The sequence below is a fragment of the Canis lupus genome, chromosome 17 (assembly GCF_003254725.2).
Source record: "Canis lupus dingo isolate Sandy chromosome 17, ASM325472v2, whole genome shotgun sequence".
NCBI classification, from domain to species: Eukaryota; Metazoa; Chordata; class Mammalia; order Carnivora; family Canidae; genus Canis; species Canis lupus.
In genome coordinates, this window is record NC_064259.1 from 60,057,827 (window position 1) to 60,083,691 (window position 25,865).

The 25,865-nt window shown below is 45.8% G+C and overlaps 3 protein-coding genes and 1 long non-coding RNA gene across 19 annotated transcripts in view; 2 read left to right on the top strand and 2 right to left on the bottom strand.

Annotated features, from left to right (window-relative positions):
* Positions 1 to 66: 66 nt before the first annotated feature.
* CDC42SE1 (CDC42 small effector 1) lies at positions 67 to 8,356 on the bottom strand. 2 transcript variants are annotated; one of them, XM_025453070.3, is made up of 5 exons: positions 7,768 to 7,923; positions 4,209 to 4,510; positions 3,363 to 3,473; positions 2,572 to 2,660; positions 67 to 2,281 (listed from the first exon to the last, which is right to left on the bottom strand). In XM_025453070.3, exons 2-4 carry the CDS (start codon positions 4,260 to 4,262, stop codon positions 2,586 to 2,588), a joined length of 240 nt encoding a protein of 79 aa, XP_025308855.1. In that variant the 5' UTR covers positions 4,263 to 4,510; positions 7,768 to 7,923; the 3' UTR covers positions 67 to 2,281; positions 2,572 to 2,585. The 2 variants fall into 2 exon arrangements, with proteins under 2 accessions (XP_025308855.1, XP_048951887.1); XM_049095930.1 differs by lacking the exons at positions 67 to 2,281; positions 2,572 to 2,660; positions 3,363 to 3,473 and having other exon boundaries at positions 7,768 to 8,356.
* MLLT11 (MLLT11 transcription factor 7 cofactor) lies at positions 3,986 to 15,219 on the top strand. 5 transcript variants are annotated; one of them, XM_035700931.2, is made up of 3 exons: positions 3,986 to 4,158; positions 8,804 to 8,876; positions 13,955 to 15,219. In XM_035700931.2, exon 3 carries the CDS (start codon positions 13,957 to 13,959, stop codon positions 14,227 to 14,229), a length of 273 nt encoding a protein of 90 aa, XP_035556824.1. In that variant the 5' UTR covers positions 3,986 to 4,158; positions 8,804 to 8,876; positions 13,955 to 13,956; the 3' UTR covers positions 14,230 to 15,219. The 5 variants fall into 5 exon arrangements, with proteins under 5 accessions (XP_035556824.1, XP_025308854.1, XP_048951888.1 ...); XM_049095931.1 differs by having other exon boundaries at positions 3,988 to 4,158; positions 13,951 to 15,219; XM_025453069.3 differs by lacking the exon at positions 8,804 to 8,876 and having other exon boundaries at positions 13,951 to 15,219.
* On the bottom strand, positions 14,473 to 16,709 carry LOC125752804 (uncharacterized). Its single transcript, XR_007403142.1, has 2 exons — positions 16,594 to 16,709; positions 14,473 to 16,477 (listed from the first exon to the last, which is right to left on the bottom strand). It is a non-coding gene; the product is annotated as an uncharacterized LOC125752804 (long non-coding RNA).
* Positions 16,710 to 16,950: 241 nt separating this feature from the next.
* The window catches only part of GABPB2 (GA binding protein transcription factor subunit beta 2), a 34,490-nt gene continuing 25,575 nt past the window's right edge, over positions 16,951 to 25,865 (top strand). The window contains exons 1-5 of one of the 11 annotated variants that reach the window (XM_025453063.3): positions 16,986 to 17,124; positions 18,722 to 18,804; positions 21,730 to 21,869; positions 23,955 to 24,122; positions 24,654 to 24,848. In XM_025453063.3, the coding sequence (XP_025308848.1) occupies positions 21,762 to 21,869; positions 23,955 to 24,122; positions 24,654 to 24,848 (471 nt within the window). In that variant the 5' untranslated portion in view covers positions 16,986 to 17,124; positions 18,722 to 18,804; positions 21,730 to 21,761. Of the gene's footprint in view, positions 17,125 to 17,768; positions 17,954 to 18,041; positions 18,064 to 18,721; positions 18,805 to 21,708; positions 21,870 to 23,954; positions 24,123 to 24,653; positions 24,849 to 25,865 lie in introns of those variants that run through there. The other 10 variants (XM_049095921.1, XM_025453059.3, XM_025453058.3 and 7 more) reach the window with 10 other exon arrangements.

Sequence of the window (25,865 nt, forward strand, 5' to 3'; positions counted from 1 at the left end):
AGGCACCCCATCAACCATATTTATCCTTTGACTCAACACATGCCCGTATTGATTACTCTGCGGCTATTTTGTTTAAACTTTTTTTTTATTTGAAAAATGTATTTAAAAGTCCAACACATTTTTAATATAAATTATGACTCTCAAACCCATTTCCATCACTCTCAAATATTGTTAAAGTGATGGTAGCATACATGTTAGAAAAGGTAGCTAAAGGCAAGAGAACACCAAAGGCTGTGTCCAAAGAAAAGGCATTAGAATAAGGTGGAAGATCAGGGTGACCAGACAATCCTCGAGTCCTCCTGTCTTTCTACCCTATCCTGTTAACCCTTCAGATTGAATATAACCCTTAGGCTATTAAGCTACTTTAGGACAACAAAATGAGCTACTTTCAGAACAACTAGCTAGATTAGAACAGAGTAAACTGGGAATGTATGACCGACCTTAGACCCTGAAAAGTGGTGGCAGCAAATATACTGAAGTTGGAATGAAATTAGAACCTGTCACTATAGGTGGGGCAAACTGGATGGATGGTGGACTCAGCAGAGTGGATCCTAGTTCCCACCTTCCTGACCCCATCGCCATCAAACAGGCTGTTTATCTTGTTACTGAGCTAATGAGAGACACCCCCCACCCCATACCCATCTCCAAGCAGGCAGGAGCTCACCAGTCTTGTTCTGCCTTTCTAACCACCGTGCAAGGAAGGGGCCAGAAGAAAAAACCCCTGAGAAAACAAACTGCCTAAAGACCCTGCTCCTGCATTATTTTCCCACCTAAAGCAGACTCTTTGGCCTGGTGGGGAGTGGGACCTGGTCTTCAGACAAAACTCCCTGAGTCTTATTTGTGTCTGGTAGAGTTTAAAGTTTGCAGACGATAATCCTGGGTGTCTGTGGCTCTACTGCTTTTTCTCCCTTTCTCAATCTCACCATACTCTGTTCACACCTACACACTGCAGGAACCCCTCCTCTAAACAAGAATGGAGAAGCATCATACACATTCATCAGAGACATGAACCCATGCAAGCACAAGAAACACACTGAAAAAAGAACTGTTCTAGAGATATGTGTAGCCCTACTGAGCCTACTTTGCAAGAGGACCTGGTTCATCTATGGCTCAGGCTTAGGATGAATAATGGGACGGCAGTAGAGTGGGGAAAACGCTTTAGAGAAAAATACCTTGACTCTAGAGAAGTGGCTCTCAACTGGCAGTGATTTTGCCTCCTAGGAGACACTTGGTAATATCTGGGGACATTTTTGGTTGTCATAACTATGGTTGGCCAGATACACTACTGAACATCCTATAATACATAGGACAGTCCCCCTCCATTACAAAGAATTATTTAACTCAAATGTCATATGTGCCCAGGTTGAGAATCCTTTCTCTAAAGGTGCCCCTGCTCCCATGCTGTGAGGATCTTAAGATCCCTAAACTCAGAGATTGTTTCAACCTGTCACCCCTCTGATCCTCAATGGTTAGGAAGTCCACTCTGAGTCTAGTTTTGGAGTATTCTGGGTTTCTCTCCAGATCCCTCTTCCTCCTCACCTGGACCAGCAGGGAGATTGGCAGAGGGTGGCCAGGTCTCCAAGACTTAAACGGGATACTATCAGGTTAAGATCCACTTCTTACTTTTAGCTCTTAATCAATGGGAAACAATAAGGTTTGTAATGGGGATGGGATTAAGGGTAGAGGTAGAAGAAGAAGGGGGTAATTTAGAGGCCAAATAGAGAAAGAGCTGGTAGTGGCAAAGATATTGAAGGACTGTGAGCTTAAGGTCTGAGATCTAAAGACAAAGAGTAGACTAGGCAGTGGTCAACCTCCTACCCCCTGCTTGACGTCTGCTTCAGTTCATCCCAGGAGGAAAAAGGAGAAGGCCAGGGAGGTAAGGAGCTTCTCAGCAAAGCCGGCTTCAGCTTTGGTAACCTCACCCACCTACCCTATTTAAGGAGTTCCAGGTTAAGAGTTTAAAAACAGATGGCACCTAGACCGTCATTCAGGAGAAGGGAATGCATCCCAGGTTCCCAGAAAACTCCTATCTCAGATCTGAGAGTGTCCAGGGTTTCAGCTGAGCTCCTCTGGCCAACCAGTAGTCACTTGGTCAGTCCTGCTGCCTTGACCCCATCTCCAGGAGGGGCTACAGCCAGAGGGAATAGAGGGAGTCCAGCCCCCAAGCCTTCTGAGGCACTAACAGGCAGATAGGGAAAAGAAGAGCCTTGGGGTCACGGTTTCAGGAGAGGCAGCATCTCTTTTGGGCTGGACATGTGGTGGAGGCTTCAGACAGCAGAACCTGATCAAAAAAGAAATTGAAGAAGGAAGATAAGCCTCAAGGAAAACTGAGGTGGCAGGGGAGGAGGCCTAGTGCAGCCTCCACTATTTCCAGTGTGCTTTTTTCTCGATTTCTGTCTGCACCTCCCTGTCTCTCTGCCTTTCTGGATCCTAAATTCTTGACTCCTCCATTCTAATTTCTTCTTCCTCCTCTCACCTCTCATTCTTGCAGAGGATCAGGGTTCTGAGGCAGGGCATTAGGATGTGTTGACAGGGGCAGGAGGTATTGAACAGGCTTCTCTAATCACTTACCATTTCAGTTGGAGCTACAATCCCCTAGAATTGCTCCATGGCCTGTCTCGGTTTCCCTTGGATCTCATCTGCTCCTGAACTGCACCTGTCTGTGAAAAAGCACGTGTGAGACCCTAGTCCTAAGTCTTGATACTGTACAGTAAGCAATCTCCCTTATGCCCTCTGTGGAAGAAGCTGACCCCAACTCCCTGGCAAGAAAATCAATCTGAGAAAGCTAAAACCAACAGCCATTCTTCCAAGAGAAGTCTCAATGTCTGCCTTCATACTGACTCTCATGAGGATGAAATAAAATGGGTCTTTTATCTCTCACAAAGGACTCTCTCATATTTATCTGAGTTTCACAATTGGTGAAGAGACTCCTTCACTATGTCCAGACCCACTTCCCTTACTTTCAGAGCAGAAAAGAGTATTAGACATTATTTAAGACAGGGGTGCTCAGCCTTTCAACTGCCTCAACACACCAAGCCACAATATGAATTACTATGGCACTGGATAGCAGTTCTTAATTAATAAAAGGGTTCTAGTTGTTGGAAAAAGCCCTCCAAAGAATTCTTGAGTCATATATATCCCCTATCCCAATGAAGAACAATCTGCTAATTGTAAAAACGAGGGAGTCTAGGCCAGAGACCTGAAATGCCAGGTCTCTGGTTTGTGCAGCTGGTGAGCATGACTAGAATCCTAGCTTTTTACTTCCCCATCAAGTATTTATCATGTCCCCTGCTTAAACTTCAAAAGGAGGGAAAGGTTCTAGGCCACAATCCCATATCAATCTCTCCCCATTCCCTTGTTACCATGGCAAGTCCATCTCCGGCACCCATCTCCCCCGAGCCAATGTGAGTCAGATGGACAAAATTCATTGGTTCCCCAATCATGGTCCGGTCAATTCGTCTCCGTTTCTTCTTCTGTTTAGAGAAGACAGAGGAGTTAGGCCTGAAGTGCCCTCATCCACACACAGAAGAAGGGAATAGAGTCTTGAAAACCACTAGGGGGAACTCCTGGGTGGCTCAGCAATTGAGCTTCTGCCTTCAGCTCAGGGCTGAGGCATGATCCCAGGATCCGGGATCGAGTCCCGCATCAGGCTCCTTGCAGGGAGCCTGCTTCTCCCTCTGCCTCTGTCTCTGCCTCTGTATCTCTCATTAAAAAAAAAAAAAAGAAAAGAAAACCACTAGGAGAAGAGCTAAAGGCCCAAATGGACAAGGGTACCTGGCATTACTACTGGGCAATCACTGGGGTCTGAAAGGCAGGTCTGGAGCAACATAACACAGAGAGGACATAGGCAGGGTGGTGACGGCAGGGGCCTGCAGAGTAAATGCTAGACAAAGAAAGGATATATCAAAGTCACCTCTGGCTGATGAGGAAACAATGGGAGAAAGTGACAGGTATTAAACTTCACCTACAACCTCTGCCCAGCTCAGAATGGACAGAAACAGGAAGTGCTAGCTAGGACTATTCACTTCCTCCAACACACAGTCCCCCTGGATTCCATGTGCACACCTGCCCGGCCAGAGAGACTGTCCTGATAGGGAAGCAAGTAGTGGGCTTCCTAAACACCAGATCGCAGGTGGTGTGTGTGCCTCACAGGATACGGTAACTGACTTCTGTGTATGCTGGGGTGGGGCTCAGGGTCGAGGACTCACCGGCTGGGGTTTCTCTACCACACAGCAACCCAGTTTGTGCCAAAATTCACTCATGTTCCCCGATGGTTCCAGTTTCACTCCTCTGCTTGAGGCCCCAGAGGGCTTTCACTCTGGTGCCTTAACTCCTCACTCCTCAGCCCCTGGAGTGTAACAACAGCTGGACGGGCCTAGAGATGGTGGGGTCCCAGGTACCCTGGGCTGGGCAGTGAAGGTCAGTCAGCGTCTCAGCCCCTGAGGGACAAGCAGGGCCACAGCAGGGAAGCAGGCAGGCACCAGGGTTATGTCTTCTTCAGACCCAGAACCTAGATGAGTGGAAAGTAAAGAGAGGAGAAGGCAAGTGAGAAATCCCATCTCTCCCATCACCCCCTCCTTGAGAAGCCTCCCGAGGAGCCCAGATCATCCAGTTCTCCCTCCAAGGCCCTAGTTCTGCACCCAGCACTAATCTCCCCAAACATAAGGACCTCACGGTTGGACTCCCAGAGAAAGGGCAGCAAGGGGTAGAGGAGCAGGAGCTGCTGGAACCAAGGGAGAGGAAGGGGACCCAAGCATTTAGGATGAGGATGGGAGGGGCTAAAGGGCAGTGGCAGAAATGAGCACAGCCTGGGGGTGCTATGGGCCCTACCTCCCTTCTCCCTGGGGTTAGGGCCAAAGGGGAGGGGCCGTTAGGTGACTTTGAAGAGGAAATGGTGGTTTTTCGTTTTCATAAACAGGGCCTCCACCCTTGTCCCTCCCTTTTCCTTACCTTACCCTGAACATCTTGATTTTCTTTAAAACCAAGAGAGACCTTGACTGGCCAGGTTGTAGGTGGCTACCTGCCACAGGATGAGCCTCCAGGAAGACTTTCCTACATTGAGAAATTTCTTCCCTCTCTATTCCCTGCCCTTGCTCCTCCTCATTTCCCTCAACTGAGATCCAACCTCTTCTAGAAGCTATTTATCAGTTCCTTTATTACTCAACCTTGAGATCCTTCCTGAAGGCTGTACAGAGTCTGTTTATCTGTGATCCTGTATCACTGCACTCCTGTGTGTGCACTCAGGAGGCATGACCCTCTTTCTGTGTGTGTGTCTTATACAGATCATCTGTGCATAGGCCATAGGCACACGTACCAGGTATCTTCTATCCCACGAGGAATCTTCCTCTGGCCTCCCCACCCTCTTCACCTTCCTCTGGCCTCCTTACCCTCTTCATGAGTCCTGTTGTGCCACCCCATAGGGCCCAGGCCTCCCCCCCCCCATCTCTCCCCTCCCCTCATGCTGTGACCTGTGCTCTCCTCCCTCCTCACTACTTTCATCCCCAAGCTTCATCAGCCAACCAGACACAAGGAACTTTCCAATAGCGTTCTCGTGTCCAAGGAAGAACGTGGGCCCCTTTTCCTCACTGCCTGCCGGCCAGAGTAGAACACATCTACGTTTCCTTTGTGCTCACTGCACTTCCCCAGTCCTATGGTACAGGCAACCTCCCAGATTCCAAACAGGGCCATTTCATGAATATGACACTCTATGAATAGGAATCTCCCTCCCTTCCAGGCCTGGAACCCCCATGCTCTATCACATTGAGATACAGCTTGGGGAAGCCTGGGTGGCTCAGTGATTGAGTGTCTGCCTTTGGCTCAGGTCGTGATCCTGGGATCAGGATCCTGGGATCGAGTCCTGCATCGGGCTCCCCGCTGTGAGCCTACTTCTCCCTCTGCCTATGTCTCTGCCTCTCTGTCATGAATAAATAAATAAAATCTTTTAAAAAAAGAAAAAAAAAGCTTGTAGGGGAGAGAAGGACCCAGGAGAAGCCTGGGCTTTCTCTTACTTCCCTTCCCACCACCGGAGGGGAGGAGTAACGAGTTAGGGCGGAAGTCTGAACACAGCTGTCCAGAGAGCGGAGCTGTGGTCATTGGGGAAGTCAGTCAGTCAGTCACACAGTTTGTCGGTTTGTCGCAATGGTGGTGGTGGTGGCGGCGGGTGCTAAGGGTTGCAGGCCAGGGACTGAAGAAAACAATGAAGAATCAGAGGAAACCCCCAATACCACCAGAGAGACTGTAGGGAGAGTGGACTCTCCTCCAACACACGCCCTGAGCGAAGCTGAGTGGACAGAAGTAGAGGGTGGGAGGGGAGAGAAGGGAGGAGAGGGGAGAGGAGAGGCAGGGAAAGGGCAGTGGAAGGAACAAGGACGTTTCTGTTCCCTTTCCAGGGACCTGGCCTGAGCTGGGTGGAGGGACAGCGTATGTGGGACTTGCACGAGAGGGCCAAGGATGATGAGGAGTGACCAGGAAATTCCATTCCCTAGGACACAGAACATAAGAGTCTGAAACTTGGCAGTGGGGTCAGCATGTGGAGAAGACTGGGCAGGGCGAACGTGTAGGTGATGAGGGGATGGGTCAGAAAAGGAAGTAAGAGCAATGGGCTGCTCTTTAAAATAGCTAGAGAAGAGTGGGTTGAGGAAAAATGAAGTCCTGGTGAGCCCAAGAGAAAGGGGCGCCCAAATCCACTGCCCACTATTTCGAGCTCCCCATCCCACCCCTCACCCTCCAGGGAAGGGGAAGGGGCTGGGAGAACCAGGGGGAGGAGGAGACCAGGATTAGATGGTGTAAGGCCATATCCTGACAGGCAAGTCGCACTGAGCCAGAGTCCCAAATAGGAAGAGGGAGAGCTAGGAGACACCAAGGTCACACTGGGGCCGAGGAGCTTCCAAGCCACTGCGCAGTGAGCAGTAGGAGGGATAAGAGAAAGGTTCCAGAGAAGAAGGATGTACAGAGGTGGTTCCCAGGTCCTGTTCTAGCCTGAAACCGGTTTTCCCGGTCCCCGCTGCCTTCAGCCCGAAGGCCTCTAACCTGCTGCCCGACAAGCCTTCACAAGAAGCAGCTGGAGAAAGAGAAAGAGAAAGGGAAACTGAAGGAATGGAGTGGGCAATTCTGGCTGTAACCCCGGGGCTGCAGCTGGTCCCTGTGGAGACCTCCAAACGCCCAGGGCCGCTGAGGCCATCAGAGGAGTGGGGGGACACGCACTTCTCAGTCAAGTGACGGGCACGGCCCCAGGGAAGGACTTGGGGCGCGGGGAGGCTTCCGAGGAAGCAGAGCCAGGTCCCCAGCTCCGTCCCGGCAGAATCAGCCCTACAGGCCCCGTTTCTGCCCACTCCCTAACTCTATCCAGCAACCCCCTGCTCCTCCCAAAGCCTGGCTGGGGCTGGCATCTCGCCGCGGAGCTTTCGGACTCCGCCACAGTCTCCCGCGGCTGCTTCGGGCTCGGACTGCCCCCTTCCAGGACCTTCCAGCTGGGCTCCACTCTGTCCGGCACGCGCCGCCGCCGACGTCAATGAGTCTCGGGGTACCTCCCCCACCCCGTCCCGGACCCCCAGGCCCTGCCGCCCTCCACTCTGCAGCGGCCTCGGCGCGCGCACCGCGTGAGCAGTGGGGTGGGGGGAGGCTGCTGCCAGGGAACGCACCGCTCTCCCCCCGGCCCAGCATCTCCCCGGCCCCGGCCTCCCTCCTCCCCCACCCCAGCATCCGGTGCGTCTCCGCCCCGCCCGGCAGGCGGGGTGCGCGGCCCGGGGACCCGCGGCGCGGTCTCACCTGCCGGGGCTCCAGCGTCGAGGCGCGCGGCTGCAGCGGGGGCGGGGGGGCTCCCGCTCCGGGCCCGCCGCCGTGGGCTTCCCGGGCTGGCTCCGCGGCGCGGCGGGGGAGCCGAGGGCGGGCCGGCAGAGGTGGGGCTGGCTCTCGGCGGAAACGGCGGCGACGCGATTACGAAACCCGTCCGGCCCGGAGGCGGGCGCACCGCTCCCGCCTGACTGCTGGGGCGCTGCACCGCGCTGGGGCCTGGGAGGGGGCCTGGGAGGGGGCCTGGGAGGGGGCCTGGGAGGGGGCCCGGGCGCCCCGCCGCGCGAACCCGGGGCACGCAGCCCGGGAGAGGCTCTCCCGGCCCCCTCGCACGTCCCCTTAGCGCGCCGGGCACGGCTGGGCGACACTTACGTGGAGCCCCACGTCCCCCGGACCCAGCCGAGTCTAGGGAGTGGCACTCCCCAACACTCGCACACACGCGCACCCCACCCCCCAGTCCTCGCAGAGGCACCCCCCAAACACACACACGGGCACGCACACCCTTCCCAGTCCTCCGACGCTGGACCCGAAGTGGCATGGGCTGGTTCATCCAGGCGCAATAGTAGGGATGGGAGGGAGGGATGGAAGATTTTTCTGATTCTCAAAAATACACTTCGTAACTTGAAATCCTTAAATTGGGTAATAAAGGGGCACTCCTCTATATGTTATCGAGAGTTAGGCTTTTTAATCCGTAAGTCTAAAATTAGGGGACAAATAACTGCTCATTCATTGCACCCCAGTCAGCATGGGGGTGCTGTAAGAGCTCGGGAATAATTGTGCCGACCAATAAGCCTACGGAGATGCTTTAATCCTGTCTCCCTCCCTAAAGTGTTCTGGAACCTATCATTTGAATTAGCCGAGTCAGGCAAGGAGGGGGCGGGGAGTCCTTCCGCCCTTCTTAGGAGGGGCTGCATTGCAGGGGGAGACTGAGCAGATAGACTCAGCCACCGGAGAGGGAGAGAGAGTGAGAAGACAAAGCCGTCAAAACCCCAACAGCTTTCTTTTTCTCCAGCCCCGAGCAGACGCCGGAGCCCCCGAGGTACTCCTTCCATCTTTGGAACACACTAATAATTCACTGATAACAGGTAAACTAAATTGAGGGAAGGAGAGCAAGGGGGTGCCAAGAGAGAGAAGAGCATCTGCCTCCGGTTAGCTTGAAGACCCCAAATTAGGATGAGGGTGGGGGACAGTGCAAGAGAAGGGGCACTATGAACAATGAGTAATTTTTGGTCATCTTTTTATCTCTTTGCTAAGATCTCCATCCTTGCCTTTTAATCCACAGACATTAATTTCTAACAATTTACATGGAGCTATCATTTCTCAGCATTTATCTCATTTCAAGTATCTATTTTCCTATAATTTGTCTTATGTGCTTTATGATCTTCAGTCCTTATCTATATCTTCTTTTTTAAGCTATAATTGGTTTTACCTGTTTTTTGATGAAATCTCTAGTTCTCTTGTATTGCTCCAGCCTGTACTTACCTATATAAATATTTTTTAATCTGTAGTGTTCCATTGATGTGTCTACCTTCACCCCAAACTGATTTGCCTCCATAGGAAGGAATTGGGGGGAAGGATGAGATAATATTGAAAGCAATCCTGACCTTTAAGTCTCCTGCTCCCTATCTCAAACCTTTGCTCCAAAGAAAGAGGCAGCTTGAGGTAGGAAGGTGGGAGCCTCTGTTGGAGAATTGCCTGATCCCATATTGAAATCAGTACAGCCCACAAAAGCTACATATGGTGGCAGATTCTGGAAAAGGAATGCTTATTTGCAGCTCCGTGGGAATAGATGGGGCAAGGACATGGCTAATAGGAAAATCCAAGACCAGAATGAGGCAAATATGAGATGCCAGAGAGCTTCCATCCCCTCCAACCACCATCCCTGGTCCTCCCCCCCACCCCCACCCCCAGGTGGCAGCATGACACAGCAAGGCCCTGTTGGGCAGGCCTTGGGTTCTTGTGGAGGGTCTAGACAAAGGGAATTTGGGTGTGTCTGTGTGGCTTAAGGACAGTGTGTCTTTTTATACTACATATTTGCTAATCATGTATCTCTAGGAATAGATGGTTATATTTAGAAATTACCTTTAAAAAAAAAAAAAAAGAAATTACCTTTGACTAAAATATCTGGATAATTTAAAATGAAGGACAGAAGTATTTCTTGAGCGTATATTGTGGTCTAAGCCCTTTAAGATGTAAAGAAAGATAAGGTATGGGTGGGGAAATTTGGAGAAGAGAAGACGACTTGGGAATTAAATCCATACTATATTAAATTTTGCTAATGAATGTAATACAATGTAGATGGTATTTGAGTTTCAATTTTCTGTATACTGACTTGATTTTAAATGCCATACATGCTTGTATGAGTGTCTTTCTAGAATGAGTGCATCTAGAATGTCTCTGAGTTAATGGCATAGCTAGAGATTTTATTTAGGCCTTTTGAGTTAATATTTCATAAAATTTCCTTTAGCTTTTTTTTTTAAGATTTTTTATTTATTCATTCATGAGAGACACAAAGAGAGAGAGGCAGAGACACAGGCAGAGGGAGAAGCAGGCTCCATGCACCGGGAGCCCGACGTGGGACTCGATCCTGGGTCTCCAGGATCACACCCTGGGCCAAAGGCAGGCGCCAAACCGCTGCGCCACCCAGGGATCCCTTCATTAGCATTTTTAATTGCAAGATACACTCTGCCAGACACTCGGAGATTGTTTAAACAATTTTTATACATACTCTGGTTTATTTTATTTTTTAAAAAGATTTTATTTATCTAATCATGAGAGATACAGAGAAAAAGAGAAACACAATGCAGGCAGGAGTAGCAGGCTCCATACCACTTAGCCACCCAGGGATCCCCATACTCTGATTTAAAGAAAAGGAGTCAATTTGTCAAAGAGCTTTTTCCCTGTCTCAGATTCTAGCTTGCTCTCTACTGCCTTTTGCATTTTCATCATTCAGATGAGAATCACGGAACAATCAACACTTACTTAATCCACATAGTATCTGTTCTTCAGGAACTAAAAGAATTACAAGTTTTGAGGATATTGGTATATAAAACTGTGGGAATTATCTATGTACAGCACATCAAAAAAGACCAGATTGGGAAACAGTCCTGGATCCAACTGGCTAGAAGGCTTCAGAAGTCATTAGATAATTTCTAACATGTTTTCTTTTTTTTCTAACATGTTTTCATTCTTTCTTTTTGAATATACTGTTATAACACAGAATATATTTGTTATTTATTCATTTTTTAAGTAATCTCTACATCCATCATGAGACTCAAACTCACAATCCAAGATCAAGAATCACACACTTCATCGACTGAGCCAGCTAGGCACCCCAAATGTGTTTTCTAGCTTTAAAATCCTATGGTTTGTTTGCTTTGTATATTGTTCTATTTTGTAAAGAACCTATTATGTGCCCAGTATTATACTAAGCTTGCTCTGAGGGGTACTGGTAAGGGAGGGGATATAAAAGAAGCCAGCAAGGTAGACAAATAACTGGTAATGTTGGGAAAATAAGGAAAGAAAGAAAAAGAAAGAATCCCTGTGGTGAGTCATTAGTCTGTAACACTGACAGTTCCTAAGATATGCATCTTGGGATCCCCTAGTCCCAGACTGAAGCTGGAGCTGGTAGGCTGAGAGGTACAACCATTTTGTGTAGCTCTCTTTCTGAACACGTCTCTGCAAATTACTGTGGAGATGATCAGAGCTGAGTATCATAGGATCATGACCTCACCTTTCTAACATGCTCCCCCACCCTGTTCCAGTCCCCACATAACCCTCCTTCTAAGCAGCTCTTGGCTGAGTAATGCTCAGTTCCCAGGGTTTATTGTGGGGCCTGAATCTCAGAAGAAAAAGAGCAACTGACAACTGGCTTTTAACATTAAATAACATCCTAGTCTGTCCACTGTCCAATCCTAAAGGCCCTACACTCACACATAAGTATGCTCTCGATTAAGGCTTTCTTTTTTGGCTTTCGTTGAGACAATTCACGTTATCTGGGGTTATAGAGTTTCTGTAGTACAGCAGTTATTATGTTCGCTTAACACATTTTATGGAGGCAGTTGGGAACCTATTTAAGGCCACTATTTAGGAGCCTCGAGGCCTGGTAAGAGCCAATGGAGTCTGCTAGGAGAAGGCCTTTTAAAGTGGTGTTCTATTTTTGGAGGCAATGGAATGTTCCTTCCATTTCTTTGGGAATATTTAAACTAATGCTTTTGCCCCTTCCCTTGGCTAGTAACCAGCAGGGTGCAGGAGGTATAATAGTCATATAACATCAGGGTGTGGGTGGGATGAGCAGAAAAGGTGATAGGAATACTCATTAAGCATGGAAAAGTATCTAATTCTGTCAAGGGACTTTCTCCTTCCAATCTAAACTCTTACTGTCCATACCTGGAATTTCCAATCCATTTGCTCTCAGGTATAATCTAGCATTGGGATCAGAGAAAAAAGTCTTGTTATAGGAAGGCATAGGAAAGTCCTTTGAGCCACCTGGGTTTTATTTTGGAGAGGTACGCTAGAGAGAAATACAGGCTGTTAAGGCCTATCTGTGGGCTAATAGATGGGGGTGACAAGGTATGGGTTATATTAAATAGTGAGAGAAAATTAACCAGCAGCCTCAAATGTCTTTTGTGTGCAAAGCCCAGCACTTGTGAAGAAGGTAGAAAGTAGACTGGTTTTTACCTTTAGGGAAACTGTTTCTCGAAGGAGAAAGACTATCCCTATACAAGACATATAACCGGGATCCCTGGGTGGCGCAGCGGTTTGGCGCCTGCCTTTGGCCCAGGGCGCGATCCTGGAGACCCGGGATCGAATCCCACATCAGGCTCCTGGTGCATGGAGCCTGCTTCTCCCTCTGCCTGTGTCTCTGCCTCTCTCTCTCTCTGTGACTATCATAAATAAATAGAAGAAAAAAAAAAAAAAAAACACAAGACATATAACCGTGATCTGTAGCCCCAAACTGATAGAGTCAGGTAAAACTCAACAGGGGGTTGGCAGAAATGCTGGAAGATATAGGGTGGAGTGAGTTGTGTAAGTTGAAGGAAGTCCTCCTGGGAAAGGTGAGTTTGTAGTAGGATTTAGAAGGCAGGGAGGAAAACTGAAACCAGAAATGTCATGGAAGCTCTTTTTAGAGGTACCTATTAAATCAAAGTCAGGAAAACATCGATTATTTACCAACATAATAAGTTCAGGGGAAAGATTCCTCTAAGGACTTGAATTCTTCTAGGGACTCCTCTAGTAGTCTTGAAACTTGGGTAGTATTTTAAGATGGAGAGTAGAGGTATGCTTGGGTGGCTTAGTGATTGAGTGTCTGCCTTCAGCTCAGGTTGTGACCCCAGGGTCCTGCATTTGGCTCCCTGCAAGGAGCCTGCTTTTCCCTCTAGGTCTCTCTTTGTGTCTCTCATGATTAAATAAATAAAATCTTTAAAAAAAAAAAAAAAAAGATGGGAGTAGAGAGGAGCTTCCAGGTTGGTGAAAACACATGGAGAGGAGGGGAGAGTGGTATACCTGGAGAGGGCATGGAAGCTCTGCACCCTTTCCCTACACGTAGCCTTGTGCATCTCTTCCATCTGCTGTTCCTGAGTTATATTCTTTTATAATAAACTGGTGATATAGTAAGCTTAAAAAAAAAAAAAGATGGAGAGTAGGGAAAGTTAAGCAAGACAAGAATAAGCATAACTAGCAGAGAATGTGCTACTGCTAGGAAGGATGGGGCCAAATTCTAGAAAGCCTTGAAAACCAGACCCAAGATTGACTTGAAGCAGTAGGCAGTGAATTAAGTCATCCCAAGATGGGGAGAAGATTAGAAATGGTAGAAGACAGTAATAAAGGAAGGGTTCCCAAAGCTTGTCCTAGGGAATTTGGATCATGTACAGTGGCAAATGAGGATGCAAATGGTTTTTTGTTTTCTTAAGATTATATATCTTCATGAGAGACACAGAGAGACGCAGAGACATAGGCAGAGGGAGAAGCAGGCTCCCTGCCAGGAGCCCAGTGCAGGACTGGATCCCCAGACCTCAGGATCATGCCCTGAGCTGAAGGCAGATGCTCAACCACCGAGCCACCCAGGCATCCCAGGATGTTAAGTTTTTAAGTAAGGAAAGGCCATGGGTCATAAAGAGACTCCAGTAGCATGAAGATTAACAAATGGTTTCTTTCTAGGAAGTTATGAGGGACCCTGTGAGTAGCCAGTACAGCTCCTTTCTTTTCTGGAGGATGCCCATTCCAGAACTGGATCTGTCGGAGCTGGAAGGTCTGGGTCTGTCAGATACATCCATCTACAAGATCAAAGACAGCAGCACTGGCAAAATGACCGGGCAAGCAACTGGAGTAGAACAGGAGAAGAATTCCGAAGGCGATGCCCTCCTTGAATACAGCACCTTCAACTTCTGGAGAGCTCCTATTGCCAGCATCCACTCCTTTGAACTGGACTTGCTTTAAGCCCAAGACTTCTCTCCCACCACCTTGCCCTCACTGCCTTCCCTTTCAAGCCCCTTCCTTTCCACCCTTTTCTCCTATTAATCTTGCTCTTTCCTCTCCATTGTGTTGAGGTGGTGCTGATGAATCTGCCAGAGTTGTGTTGTATTTATTTATTTATGTATTTATTTATCTTACTGGTTTCTCTCAAGAGCCCTTAAGCCACAAAGGAAAGGGTTCAAGGAATGGAGTATTGATTGGATCACAGGGATCCCCCCCCCCCCATGATAATTCAGAAAACAGGCCTGGTGGAGGCACCAGAGAGTAGCACAGTAGTACAAAATGGAGGATTTTTTTTTTTTTTTTTACTTCATTTTAAACAGCTTTAGAAATTGCTCAAACTTAATTTCCTGCTCTGGATCAGTAAACACAAATCTTTCTTCCAGGGTTGATGAAGAAACCTTACAAGTTTTCATTTGAGATTATCGGATTTCTAAAAGGCTATGCTATGTCTTTTGCTATTTGATCCTACTCCTTGTAATACACTTTCTCTCAGAGAAACTGGGGGTAGTTAAAAAAGTATAAAACAAGAGGAAATAATACATCATGGAAAAACGAAAATAGGGGACAGCATTGAATCATTTTAGAAATAAGTACATTCTCAAAAGGTTGTACCTTCTTCAAGCCTACTCACTTTGTAATTTTGCCCATAACTCAAAACTCTTGAGGAAAATGACTCCAAGTTCACTTCTTAAGACACGATCTTTCTGACTACGATAACTTGTTAGGTTTTGATTCCGTTTCTAAAAGGCAGAGTTTGGTCTTTAGTATTATAGTCTTGCCCAGCATCTGCAATGTATGATACTGATCAATGAGCCTCAGGCACAATTCTTCAGCTTTGAGACCATGAAACAATCACATAATGACCTTACACCTTGTCCCCTCATTCCAAAATTATTGCCGCTGATTTGTGCTGCCATCCACTCATTTCTTTAATAAAGGCATTCAATCCCAGGACTGGGTTCTAGTTTTCTCTCTCTTCAAAAAGAAGGTATCTCTGAAATTAGCCTTGCTTTTTCCCTTACACTTCTATATTATACCTTTCAATAAAGGAACAATTCTTTCTGTAGCCTTTATATATTAAAAATGATGAACTGCAAGTTGGATAGGTATAAAAAAAAAAGGTAAAATCAACTTAAAATTATAATTTAGGGGACGCCTGGGTGGCTCAGCGGTGGGGCGCCTGCCTTCAGCTCAGGTCGTGATCCTGGAACCCGGGATCGAGAGTCCGCATCGGGCTTCCTGCAGGGGGGCCTGCTCACTCCCTCTGCCTGTCTCTGCCTCTTTCTGTGTACACATTCTCATGAATAAATAAGTAAAATCTTTGAAAAGAAAAAAAAATATATCTATTTATTCATGAGATACACAGACTGAGAGAGAGAGAGAGAGGCAGAGACACAGGCAGAGGGAGTGAGCATCCTCCCCGGAGGAAGCCCGATGTGGGACGGGATCCCGGGTTTCCAGGGTCACGCCCTCGGCCGACGTCAGCACTACACCGCTGAGCCACCCAGACTGCCCATGAACGAATAAACCTTTAAAAAAAATTATAATTTAAGAAGAAAGCTGCAACCAACCACTTTTCTACTTGACCACTGGCTACATACTGAGGTAATAATCCTAGATGTCTCAGAAGGCACCTGTGGCACCAAGTATGCTCTTCATTATCTCAGTCTAGGTGCCTAAGAAACGAAAATAATTCACCCAAATATGTTATTTGGTTATTTACAACTCGTCTCATTAAAAAACAACAACAAAAAAGAATAATAAAACAATCCAACTATTTGAACTTTCAAATAGAGAACGTGAACAGTAATTAGATAAGATGTTGACTCAAAAAGGGAAACCATAAGTATCAAAATGGATCGAAAACGGTCAGAATGCCGTAGATACTTTAGAGGCGACCCGAGCAAATTCAGAAAAGGAGAACCTCCGTGGCCTTTGAAAGCCCACCATAAAGGACAGAAGCCAAAACCGAATAGAGTGGAGCCGTGACTTGCCCTTTCCTTGTGTTCACTTATTTAAGGGCTTCTTTCCCATTTTTCACTGCCCTTAGGCGACTGGTGGGTGAAGATGGGAGCTATTTGGTGTGTAAGGTGTGTGAGAGGATCTGCAAATTCAGGTTGTGTCCCCTTCCGAGCCTCTCCACAGAAACGGCTCCATCACCCGGTTCACTATGAGCAGACAGCCCGGTCCCGGGGGCCTTACATTCAAGCTGTAAATTGGAAATACCACCGTCAGGACACCGGAGTTCAATCCGCACGCAAAGCCGGGAACGTCCCAACCGCTGCACCCGAGGTAAAGACAGGGAAACAAAGTTTTGCCGTCAACCTTCAGATTGGTCCCGGGACAGGATACCAAACAGGCGGACGCCCCGCGCAGGTTCCGACGGCTCCTCCGCACTTTCCGGGCTCTTGGCGCCAAAAGAACCCAGCGCTTCCGTCCCCTGCCGGGACTACACGGCACGTAAGACGCGCCATCAACAATCCTCCGCCCCGTCAAATAGTCCCGTTTGGATGATCTCAGATATACACTTTTCCACGTCAAAAAGCCTTCAGTGGAAACAAAATGAGACTCAGAGATGCATCGCTTTTCTGCTCCGATGTAAATGTGGGCTTTTCTCGTCAATTTCTCCTCACAGATCCCTCCGCCAGAAATTGTATTCTCTGAGCCTTCACTTCCGGGTCCGCCATTTTGTTGCCTCCATTTCTCCACGAGGGGGGGTTCAAGGCCCCCAAAATATGTATATATGAAAAGGCCAAAAAGTAACCGTCAGTGACAGGGAGTCTTAACTAGAGAAGGAAACGGGACCAAACTGGCGGGCTCGGTGAAAGCGCGGCCGGCAGCGTCCCGGACGAGGAGGTGAGGAGGAAGAAGATGTGCGGACTCTGGGGGGCGTCGGGGCCGGGAGGGAGACTGCCGTGATACTTGCACAGCGTCCCGGCGCAGCCCCGGACTTCTGGGTGCAGACGGAGCGGCGCCCTTCACCGGAGCGAGGGCGGCTCGAGGAGGGGACGAAGAGGAAGGGGATGCTGCCGGGAGGAAGGGGAGGGGACTGGGAGGAGGTGAAGGAGGGGGTGGGTGTAAGACCTGGGGCTGGGGAGCTGGACCCGGGGCCGCGAGGGCCGCAGGGGTGACCGCTAGGGGGCAGCCCCCCTGGGCTGAGGCCCTGGCTCCTGGCCCCCCACCGACTCTTCTTCGAGAAAGACCACGTTGTTGTTTGCATTGGAGGAGAAATCGGGGACTCCCAGTTCTCTGACCTCAGTAATAGCCAGAGATTTTGATTGAGCTCATAATCTGGGCAAAAGAGCAGCGCGAGCCCGCCCCCCGGTGCTGCACAGTTGTTTGCACAGCTGGCGGCCGGTGGAGACGTGTGCAATAGAAACCGAGGAGAGGTCGGATCTTCGTTCCACGTCTCCTCTTTAGCGTTTTTCTGTTCTCACAGAGTCCCTTGAGCAGCAGAGATTATCCGTTCCTCTCCGTCTTCCCAGGTCTTCTTTCTGTCTTAAGCATCTGTGGAAAAGGACATTCTGTGGCTTACCCTCCAACAATTTAACAACATTTTTGGTTGTCTGGGACCATATTTCCGTCGTGACCCATCCGGCCCAATGGAGATGTTCTTAAACATCTATTTCATACCATCTGGTAACAGTGAAAGAACTGCCTCACCCAAATTATTATATTAACAAATGTAATTACTCTGTGATAATAGAGTACTTTGTTGTCAAGAGCTCAAACAATTCATCAAGTATTAAAACACTTATTCAGAGTTCTTGTATGTTTGTTTGGGAGAGGGAGTGGGTAGGTACTTTATTCATCTCCAAAATCCTTAGAGATAAGTTAGATAAGATTTTTTCTTTAGTTCGTATATAGAGGAAGTAGAGGTACATCTATGTTTTCAAATAATCTGGGGAGAGGGGGGTTGAGTTGGTTAAACATCTGCCTTCTGCTGAGGCCATGAATGATCCCAGGTCCTAGGTCCTGCGCCCTGCTCAGCGGGGATCCTGCTTCTCCCTCTCCCTCTGCCTGCTCTTCTGCCTACGTATGCGTTCTCTCTGTCAAATAATAAATAAAATCTTTTTTTTTAAAGATTTTATTTATTCATGAGAGACACAGAGAGAGAGAGAGAGGCAGAGACACAGGCAGAGGGAGAAGCAGGCTCCATGCAGGGAGCCTGACGTGGGACTCGATCCGGGGACTCCAGGATCACGCCCTGGGCTGAAGGCTGACGCTCAACTGCTGAGCCACCCAGGTGTCCCATAAACAAAATATTTAAAAAATAATAATCAGGGAGCTTGAAAGTGCCTGGACTGTCCTCCTGACTCTGGCTACATCTCTTGTCTGGTGGGTATTGTCAGTCTTGAGGTAGGATATGGGAGAATGGCACATAGTCCGCGCCCCCCCCCCCGCCCCCCATTGCTGTTATTTTAAAGATACATTTTACTTTTATTTTGGATAGATGCTTCAGATTAACTAGAAAAAGTGAAGGATAAGGGAGAAAAGGACCTTGAACACACTTCTAGGAGACCTTTTTTATATCAGGTGATGAATATAACACCTTACTTACATTCTAATCCCAAAGTTTATCTTTGTATAGTAAGAAATAAGGCTTTTCATGGCCTGTTTAAAGAATGGGATGACAAGTATGGGTCAGTTGCCATTTAGTGGTACTGATACATGGGCTCACAAATATGATTAAAGAAAAGTGGGGGCACCTGGGTAGCTCAGTGGATTGAGCATTGGACTCCATTTTGGTTTGGGTCATGATCTTGGAGTTGTGGGATGGAGCCCTGTGTCAGGCTCTGCACTCAGCACTGGGTCTCCTCTCCCTCCCCCTTTCCCTCTGCCCTGCCCGCCCCCACAAAAGGTCTCCATTCCTCTCCTCAAATAAAATCTTAGGGGCTGCCCAGGTGGTGCAGCGGTTTAGCACCGCCTGCAGCCCAGGGCGTGATCCTGGAGACCGTGGATCGAGTCCCAGGTCAGGCAATATAATTTTTTTTTTTTTTGCCTCCTCCGGCCCCGGCAGCCCCGCGCGCGCCCGCGCCGCCTCCGCGCTCTCAATATAATTAAATCACAAGGTGGCTAAATGATTTGCCTAAGCCAATGATTCTAAAATTTTCTTGTTTCAGAACTTGTATATATATATATATATATATATTTTTTATGATAGTCACACACACGGAGAGAGAGAGAGAGAGGGGCAGAGACACAGGCAGAGGGAGAAGCAGGCTCCATGCACGGGGAGCCCGACGTGGGATTCGATCCCAGGTCTCCAGGATCGCGCCCTGGGCCAAAGGCAGGCACTAAACCGCTGCGCCACCCAGGGATCCCCAGAACTTGTATATATTCTTAAAAACTGCGTGCCTTGGTGGCTGAGTAGTTGAGTGTTTGCCTTCCACTCAGGTGGTAATCCCAGGGTGCAGGGATCCAGTCCTGTATTGGTCTCCCTGCAGAGAGCCTGTTTCTCCCTCAGCCTGTGTCTCTGTCTCTCTGTGTCTCTCATGAGTAAATAAGTAAAATATTAAAAAAAAAATTCTTAAAAATTATTGAGGACTCCAGTGTGTTACATCTATTGGGATTAAATGTTTTAGAAGTTAGTTTTTAAATGTTCATTAATTAGAGCAGCCCGGGTGGCTCAGCGGTTTGGCGCCTGCCTTCGGCCCAGGGTGTGATCCTGGAGACCCAGGATTGAGTCCCATGTCAGGCTCCCTGCGTGGAGCCTGCTTCTCCCTCTGCCTGTGTCTCTGCCTCTTTCTCTCTCTGTGTCTCTCTCATGAATAAATAAAGAAAATCTTTTAAAAAAATTAAAAATAAATGTTCATTAATTAAAATACGATAGTAAATCCTGTACAAGTTAACATAAATAACACATTTTTATGAAAAAATATGTCTTCCAAGTTAATAATGAAAGGAATGGAATGGCATTGTTCTTTATTTTTGCAAATCTCTCTAACTTCTGGCTTAATAGAAAACAGTTGCATCCTCATAATTACTATTGCACATAATCTCTTGCTATAGGTACTTGGAGAAAGGAGGAGTATTTATTTATTTATTTTTTACATTTTTTAAAAACTTAAATTCAATTTGCCAGCATAGAGTATAACACCCAGTGCTCATCCCATCAATTGCCCTCCTCATTGCCCATCACCCAGTTACCCCATCCCCACCCATTTCCCCTTCTGCAACCCTTTGTTTGTTTCCCAGAGTTAGGAATCTCTTAATTTTTCCCACTGAGTTCCCCTCCTGTCCCTTATAATCCTTTTCACTATTTCTTATATTCCACGTATGAGTGAAACCATGTGATGATTGTACTTCTCCAAGTGATTATTTCACTCAGCATAATACCCTCCAGTTCTATCCAAGGAGGAATATTTTAATAGCTTTTTCAGGTAATCATGGGTGTTCTTTGATGCTCCACAAAAACTGGAGAAAGTGGCAGTTTTTTCTTTGTAAGATTTTATTTATTCGTGAGAGACACATACAGAGAGAGAGGCAGAGACACAGGCAGAGGGAGAAGCAGGCTCCATGCAGGGAGCCTGAGGTGGGACTCGATCCCAGGACTCCAGGATCACACCCTGGGCTGAAGGTGGCGCTGAGCCACCCAGGCTGCCCTTATTATACAATATTTAAAAATCACATTTATTAGTATCACCACTAATTTCATCAGAAAAGTTTGTGGGGGGATGCTTGGTAGCTCAATGGTTGAGCATCTGCCTTTGGCTCAGGTTGTGATCCCAGGATCCTGGGATTGAGTACCACATTGGGCTTCTCAAAGGGAGCCTGCTTCTGCCTCTCCCTGTGTCTCTGCCTCTCTCTGTGTATCTCTCATGAATAAATAAATATAATCTTAAAAAAAAAAGTCCCACATCAGGCTCTCTGCATGATGCCTGCTTCTCCCTCTGCCTGTGTCTCTGCCTCTCTCTCTGTCTCTATGAATAAATAAATAAAATCTTAAAAAAAAAAAGTCTGTAGGAAACTATCAACTCATAGTGGTGGATTTAAGTTTCTCAAAATTCTAATTTTGCATAAAAGCTCAAATCATAATAATTAGTAAATACTGTCAGTTGTTTTCCTTGAAGTGGCAGGCTCTCTTTGTTCATTTTTGAAAAAATGTCTGCTATATACATGAGTCTGAATATCCTTGGTATGTCTATTCATCATTTTTTGTTGTGACATAATATTTCTACGCATTGTTGTTTCAAAGGGATGAAATGCTGTTTTACTGATTTCTTAAGCTAGAGAGGTGGCAATATGTTGAACAGATTTCCAAAGTATTTTTCTGAATATTGAATATTAGGGAACTATTATTTAGGGCCTGAAACATTCCGAAATATTTGATTGTGTTAGCTGAGATAGAAAGGAAGCACCCTACTGGATAATCAGCTTGAGAAGTATCTTACATATATTTAAATACTAGAATAGAGGTTTTCTAAAAACATTTTACAGGCAACTTTCCTTGTGTGATAGCTTCCTGAAAACTTCTGTTCCTATGCATAAAGATGTCTTTGGTGGACTTGGGGAAGAGGTTGCTAGAAGCAGCAAGAAAAGGGCAAGATGATGAAGTGAGAACATTGATGGCAAATGGTGCCCCATTCACAACAGATTGGGTAAGCTCTTTTAATTATTCCCAATGTGTGCTGTTACCAATTTTTTCCTTTTGTTTCCCCCCAAAGATTTTATATTTAAATAATCTCTACACCCAATGTGGGGCTTGAACTCACAACCCTGAGATCAGGAATTGCACATTCTACTGACTAAATAATGAGGCATGCCCCCAACCTTTTTCTTAAAGGCTCGATAGACTCTTGATTTTGCTTTATTCCCTTTCTGCCTCATTACCCATACAAGAGTTTTATTTTCTTTGTTTCATCTGAATATGTAGTAATCTTCTAGTTTTTTCCAAATTGCAAGAGTCTCCTATGGATATATAGGTAGTAATTGTAAGGTATTATATACTTGTGATTTTCTATAATGCTTTTTAGAGTGTTTTCTGAAGGTATAATTCTCCCTGGAGTGTACTTTTAGGTTATAGGTTTCTGTAATTGGCTAGAAATTAATCAAAATCAGTATAATAAGAGTGCATTTCTAAACTAATAAACTACTTGTTTCCTTTTCTCTAAAGTGTCCTGGTTAATCAGATATAGTCTAGGCATTGTGTTTCCTTTTTTACCACTGTTAAAAAACATTAAGAGGAGAGTCACCTGGGTGGCTCAGTGGTTGAGCATCTGCCTTCAGCTCAGGTCATGATCCTGGGGTCCCAGGATCCAGTCCTGTATCAGGCTTCTTACAAGGAGCCTGCTTCTCCCTCCGCCTGTGTCTGCCTTTCTCTGTGTGTCTCTCATGAATAAATAAAATCTTAAAAAAAAAAAAAAAAAAAAAAAAAACCTTAAGAGGAAGGTGTAAATTCACAAGCCTAGGCAGCCAGCTTGAAGAGATAGATTTTATAAGTGTTGCCTAACTTAATTATTTTTATTTATTTTTTTTAATTATTTTTATTTTTTAAAGTAATCTCTGCACCACAGACTGGGTAAACTCTTTTGTTTACTCCCAACATGTGCTGTTGGCAACCTCTTCCTTTTTTTTTTTCCCCAAAGATTTTATTTTTAAGTAATCTGTATACCAATATGAGGCTCAAACTCACAATCCTGAGATCAGGAGTCACATGCTTTACTGACTGAGCCAGCCAGGCACTCCACCATTGCCTAATTTTAACAATTCAATGAGCCAATGTCTTCTATCCCGGGGTGATTAATTCATAACTCAAGAGGCCAGCAGGTTCTTAGCACTTCACGAAAAGGAAGAAAAGGAAACCTATGAGATTAGCATTTCTATTAATAGACTTGAAAAGAGCAATGTGAATTAAATCTAGTCAGACAGAGAGGCTGAACATATATGAAACGCAAAGAATAAACAACAGAAGCTTAAAATAAAGAACCTAACACAAAGAAAGGAATAGATCTCTGGCCAAAGTGGCTAAAGATAGCTAACTCTTAACAGAATTTACTTTGAGATGATACAGACTTATTGTTGTTGTCATGTATTGCTAAAATTTTATTGCCTCTTCATCTCATCAGTCTTTTTGCTTTGCTTTACTATGGCAGCAGACTTCTAGTCCAGCCAATTAAATTTGCACACCAAATCTCGGTAATTTTCTAATCTCGGCCTTTTCCTAAGAATTTTTTTTTTTTAAGATTTTATTTATTTATTCAGAGAGACACAGAGAATGAGAGGCAGAGACACAGGCAGAGGGAGAAGCAGGCTCCATGCAGAGAGCCCAACGTAGGACTCGATCCAGGGTCTCCAGGATCACGCCCTGGGCTGCAGGCGGCGCTAAACGGCTGCGCCACCCGGGCTGCCCCTAAGAATTATTTTGAACCTGCTTATCCTCTTCCTTTACCCCAATACAGAATGTTCTTGTTTATTCATTTTTTTTTTTTTACCTTTTTCTAAGCTTAGCTTAACATCATATCCTTTAGAGAATCTTGCCTGATAAATCCATCTGACTTAAATCCATTATAAGCACTAATTTAATTGGTGGTATATTTATTTACCTGTTAGTATGTTAATTTCTTAATTAATATTGTTTACTCCTATTGCACAATCAATTCTCACTCTTGTTCATTTGTGTCCCTCCAGTAGTGATTTAGGACTCTGCACACAGTTGATATTCAATGAGTATTATTTTCCCACAGCTTGGAACATCACCCCTCCACCTTGCAGCTCAGTATGGTCATTATTCCACAGCAGAAGTGCTCCTTCGAGCAGGCGTTAGCAGGGATGCCCGGACCAAAGTGGACAGGACCCCTTTGCACATGGCTGCAGCTGATGGACACGCGCACATCGTGGAACTGCTTGTTAGGGTAATAGTGGCAGATCTATATTGTAAAAGAGACACCCACCTCACTGTTTTCTTACGTAAACAGGTCGCAGGAAACTAGACTGTGAAAGATTAAGTTTAGGATAGTTCACAGTATAGACTTGTGTGTCTTTCAAGAGCATGGCAATGAGGATTTTGTTTCTAATCTTTTACAGGCTAAGCAGACTTTATTGATTTTTCTTCATTCCCTTCCTGCAGGTGTTCTCTGTACTTATGTCTATTTTTGTAGGAACTCAGCTCCCTTAATAAATGCAACAAAAATCTGTTCTTTTCCCCTTTCTTTCCGATCTGTTATAATTTTCTAGTTGTCCTCAGAAGACCTACTAATTGAAGAGATTATGTCTATCATCATTCAGGAGAATTTGAAGAATGTTTTTCCCTTTGATATTTCTATGTGATATAAATTTGAATATGTGTAATATTTATGGAAATTCTCTTTATTTGGGTGATGGGATCTTGCACCTCTGCTACCATAACCAGTGCCTATTTGAAAAAAATTATTGTTCTGTGACAGAATGGTGCAGATGTCAATGCCAAGGACATGCTGAAGATGACAGCTTTACATTGGGCTACAGAGCACCACCATCGAGATGTTGTAGAGCTACTTATCAAATATGGAGCTGATGTCCATGCTTTCAGCAAGTTTGATAAATCTGCTTTTGACATAGCCCTGGAGAAAAAGAATGCTGAGATTCTGGTCATCCTTCAGGTCTGGTTCTTTTTATACCCCCAGAGTATATTTTAATTGAAGTAAAGAATTTTTTTTATAGGAGCTGAATCAAAATGGAATTTTCTCTATCATACCAAGATAGTACGTGATATGTCTTAATATTGTGACTCAGTGTCATCGGTATCTTTAAAAAAAAAAAAAAAAAAAAAGCATTGTATCAAGCCTGAATTATTCATGGTGATTGGAGAATAGCGTTGTGGCCAGTACAAAAATAAAATTTATTTGGCTTTAGAATGTTTTTTTACTCTATGAAAATTTCCTTCCTTCCTTCCTTCCTTCCTTCCTTCCTTCCTCCCTCCCTCCCTCCCTCCCTCCCTCCCTCCCTCCCTTTCTTTCTTTCTTTCTTTCTTTCTTTCTTTCTTTCTTTCTTTCTTTCTTTCTTTCTTTCTTTCTGATTTTATTTACTTATTTATTTGACAGAGAGCATGTTGGGGAAAGGCAGAGGGGGAAGGAGAGGGACAAGTAGGGCTTGATCCCATGACCCCAAGATCATGACCTGAGCTGAGATCTAAGAGTTTGATCCTCAACTGACTGAGCTACTCAGGTGCCTTGAAAATTTCCCTTTCTTAAAAAAAAAAAAAAAAATTTCCCTTTCTAATTGAGCTTGACTTGGGACAATATGAAAAAGTCTCTTTGGGGTACCTGACTGGCTCACTTGGTAGAGTGTACAGTTCTTGATCCTGGGGTTGTGGGTCCAAGCCCCATGTTGGGTGTAGGGATTGCTTAAATTAATAAATTTTTTAAGAAGTCTCTTTATGTTTTCTGAATATACATCAATTCATATGAGTCAGTACATAAGTCTAGTGTAAATCTAATGCATATTGAGTCATAAGGAAGCCATCTTAAAAAGTAGCTGTGATGATTTTACCCATTAATTTCTTAATTAATTCTCTGCCTCTCTCTCTCAGTCTGTGTCTCACATGAATAAATAAATATATTTTAAAAGATTTTGTTTAGTAATTTGAAGGAGAGAGAGAGACTGTGTGCATGAGTTGG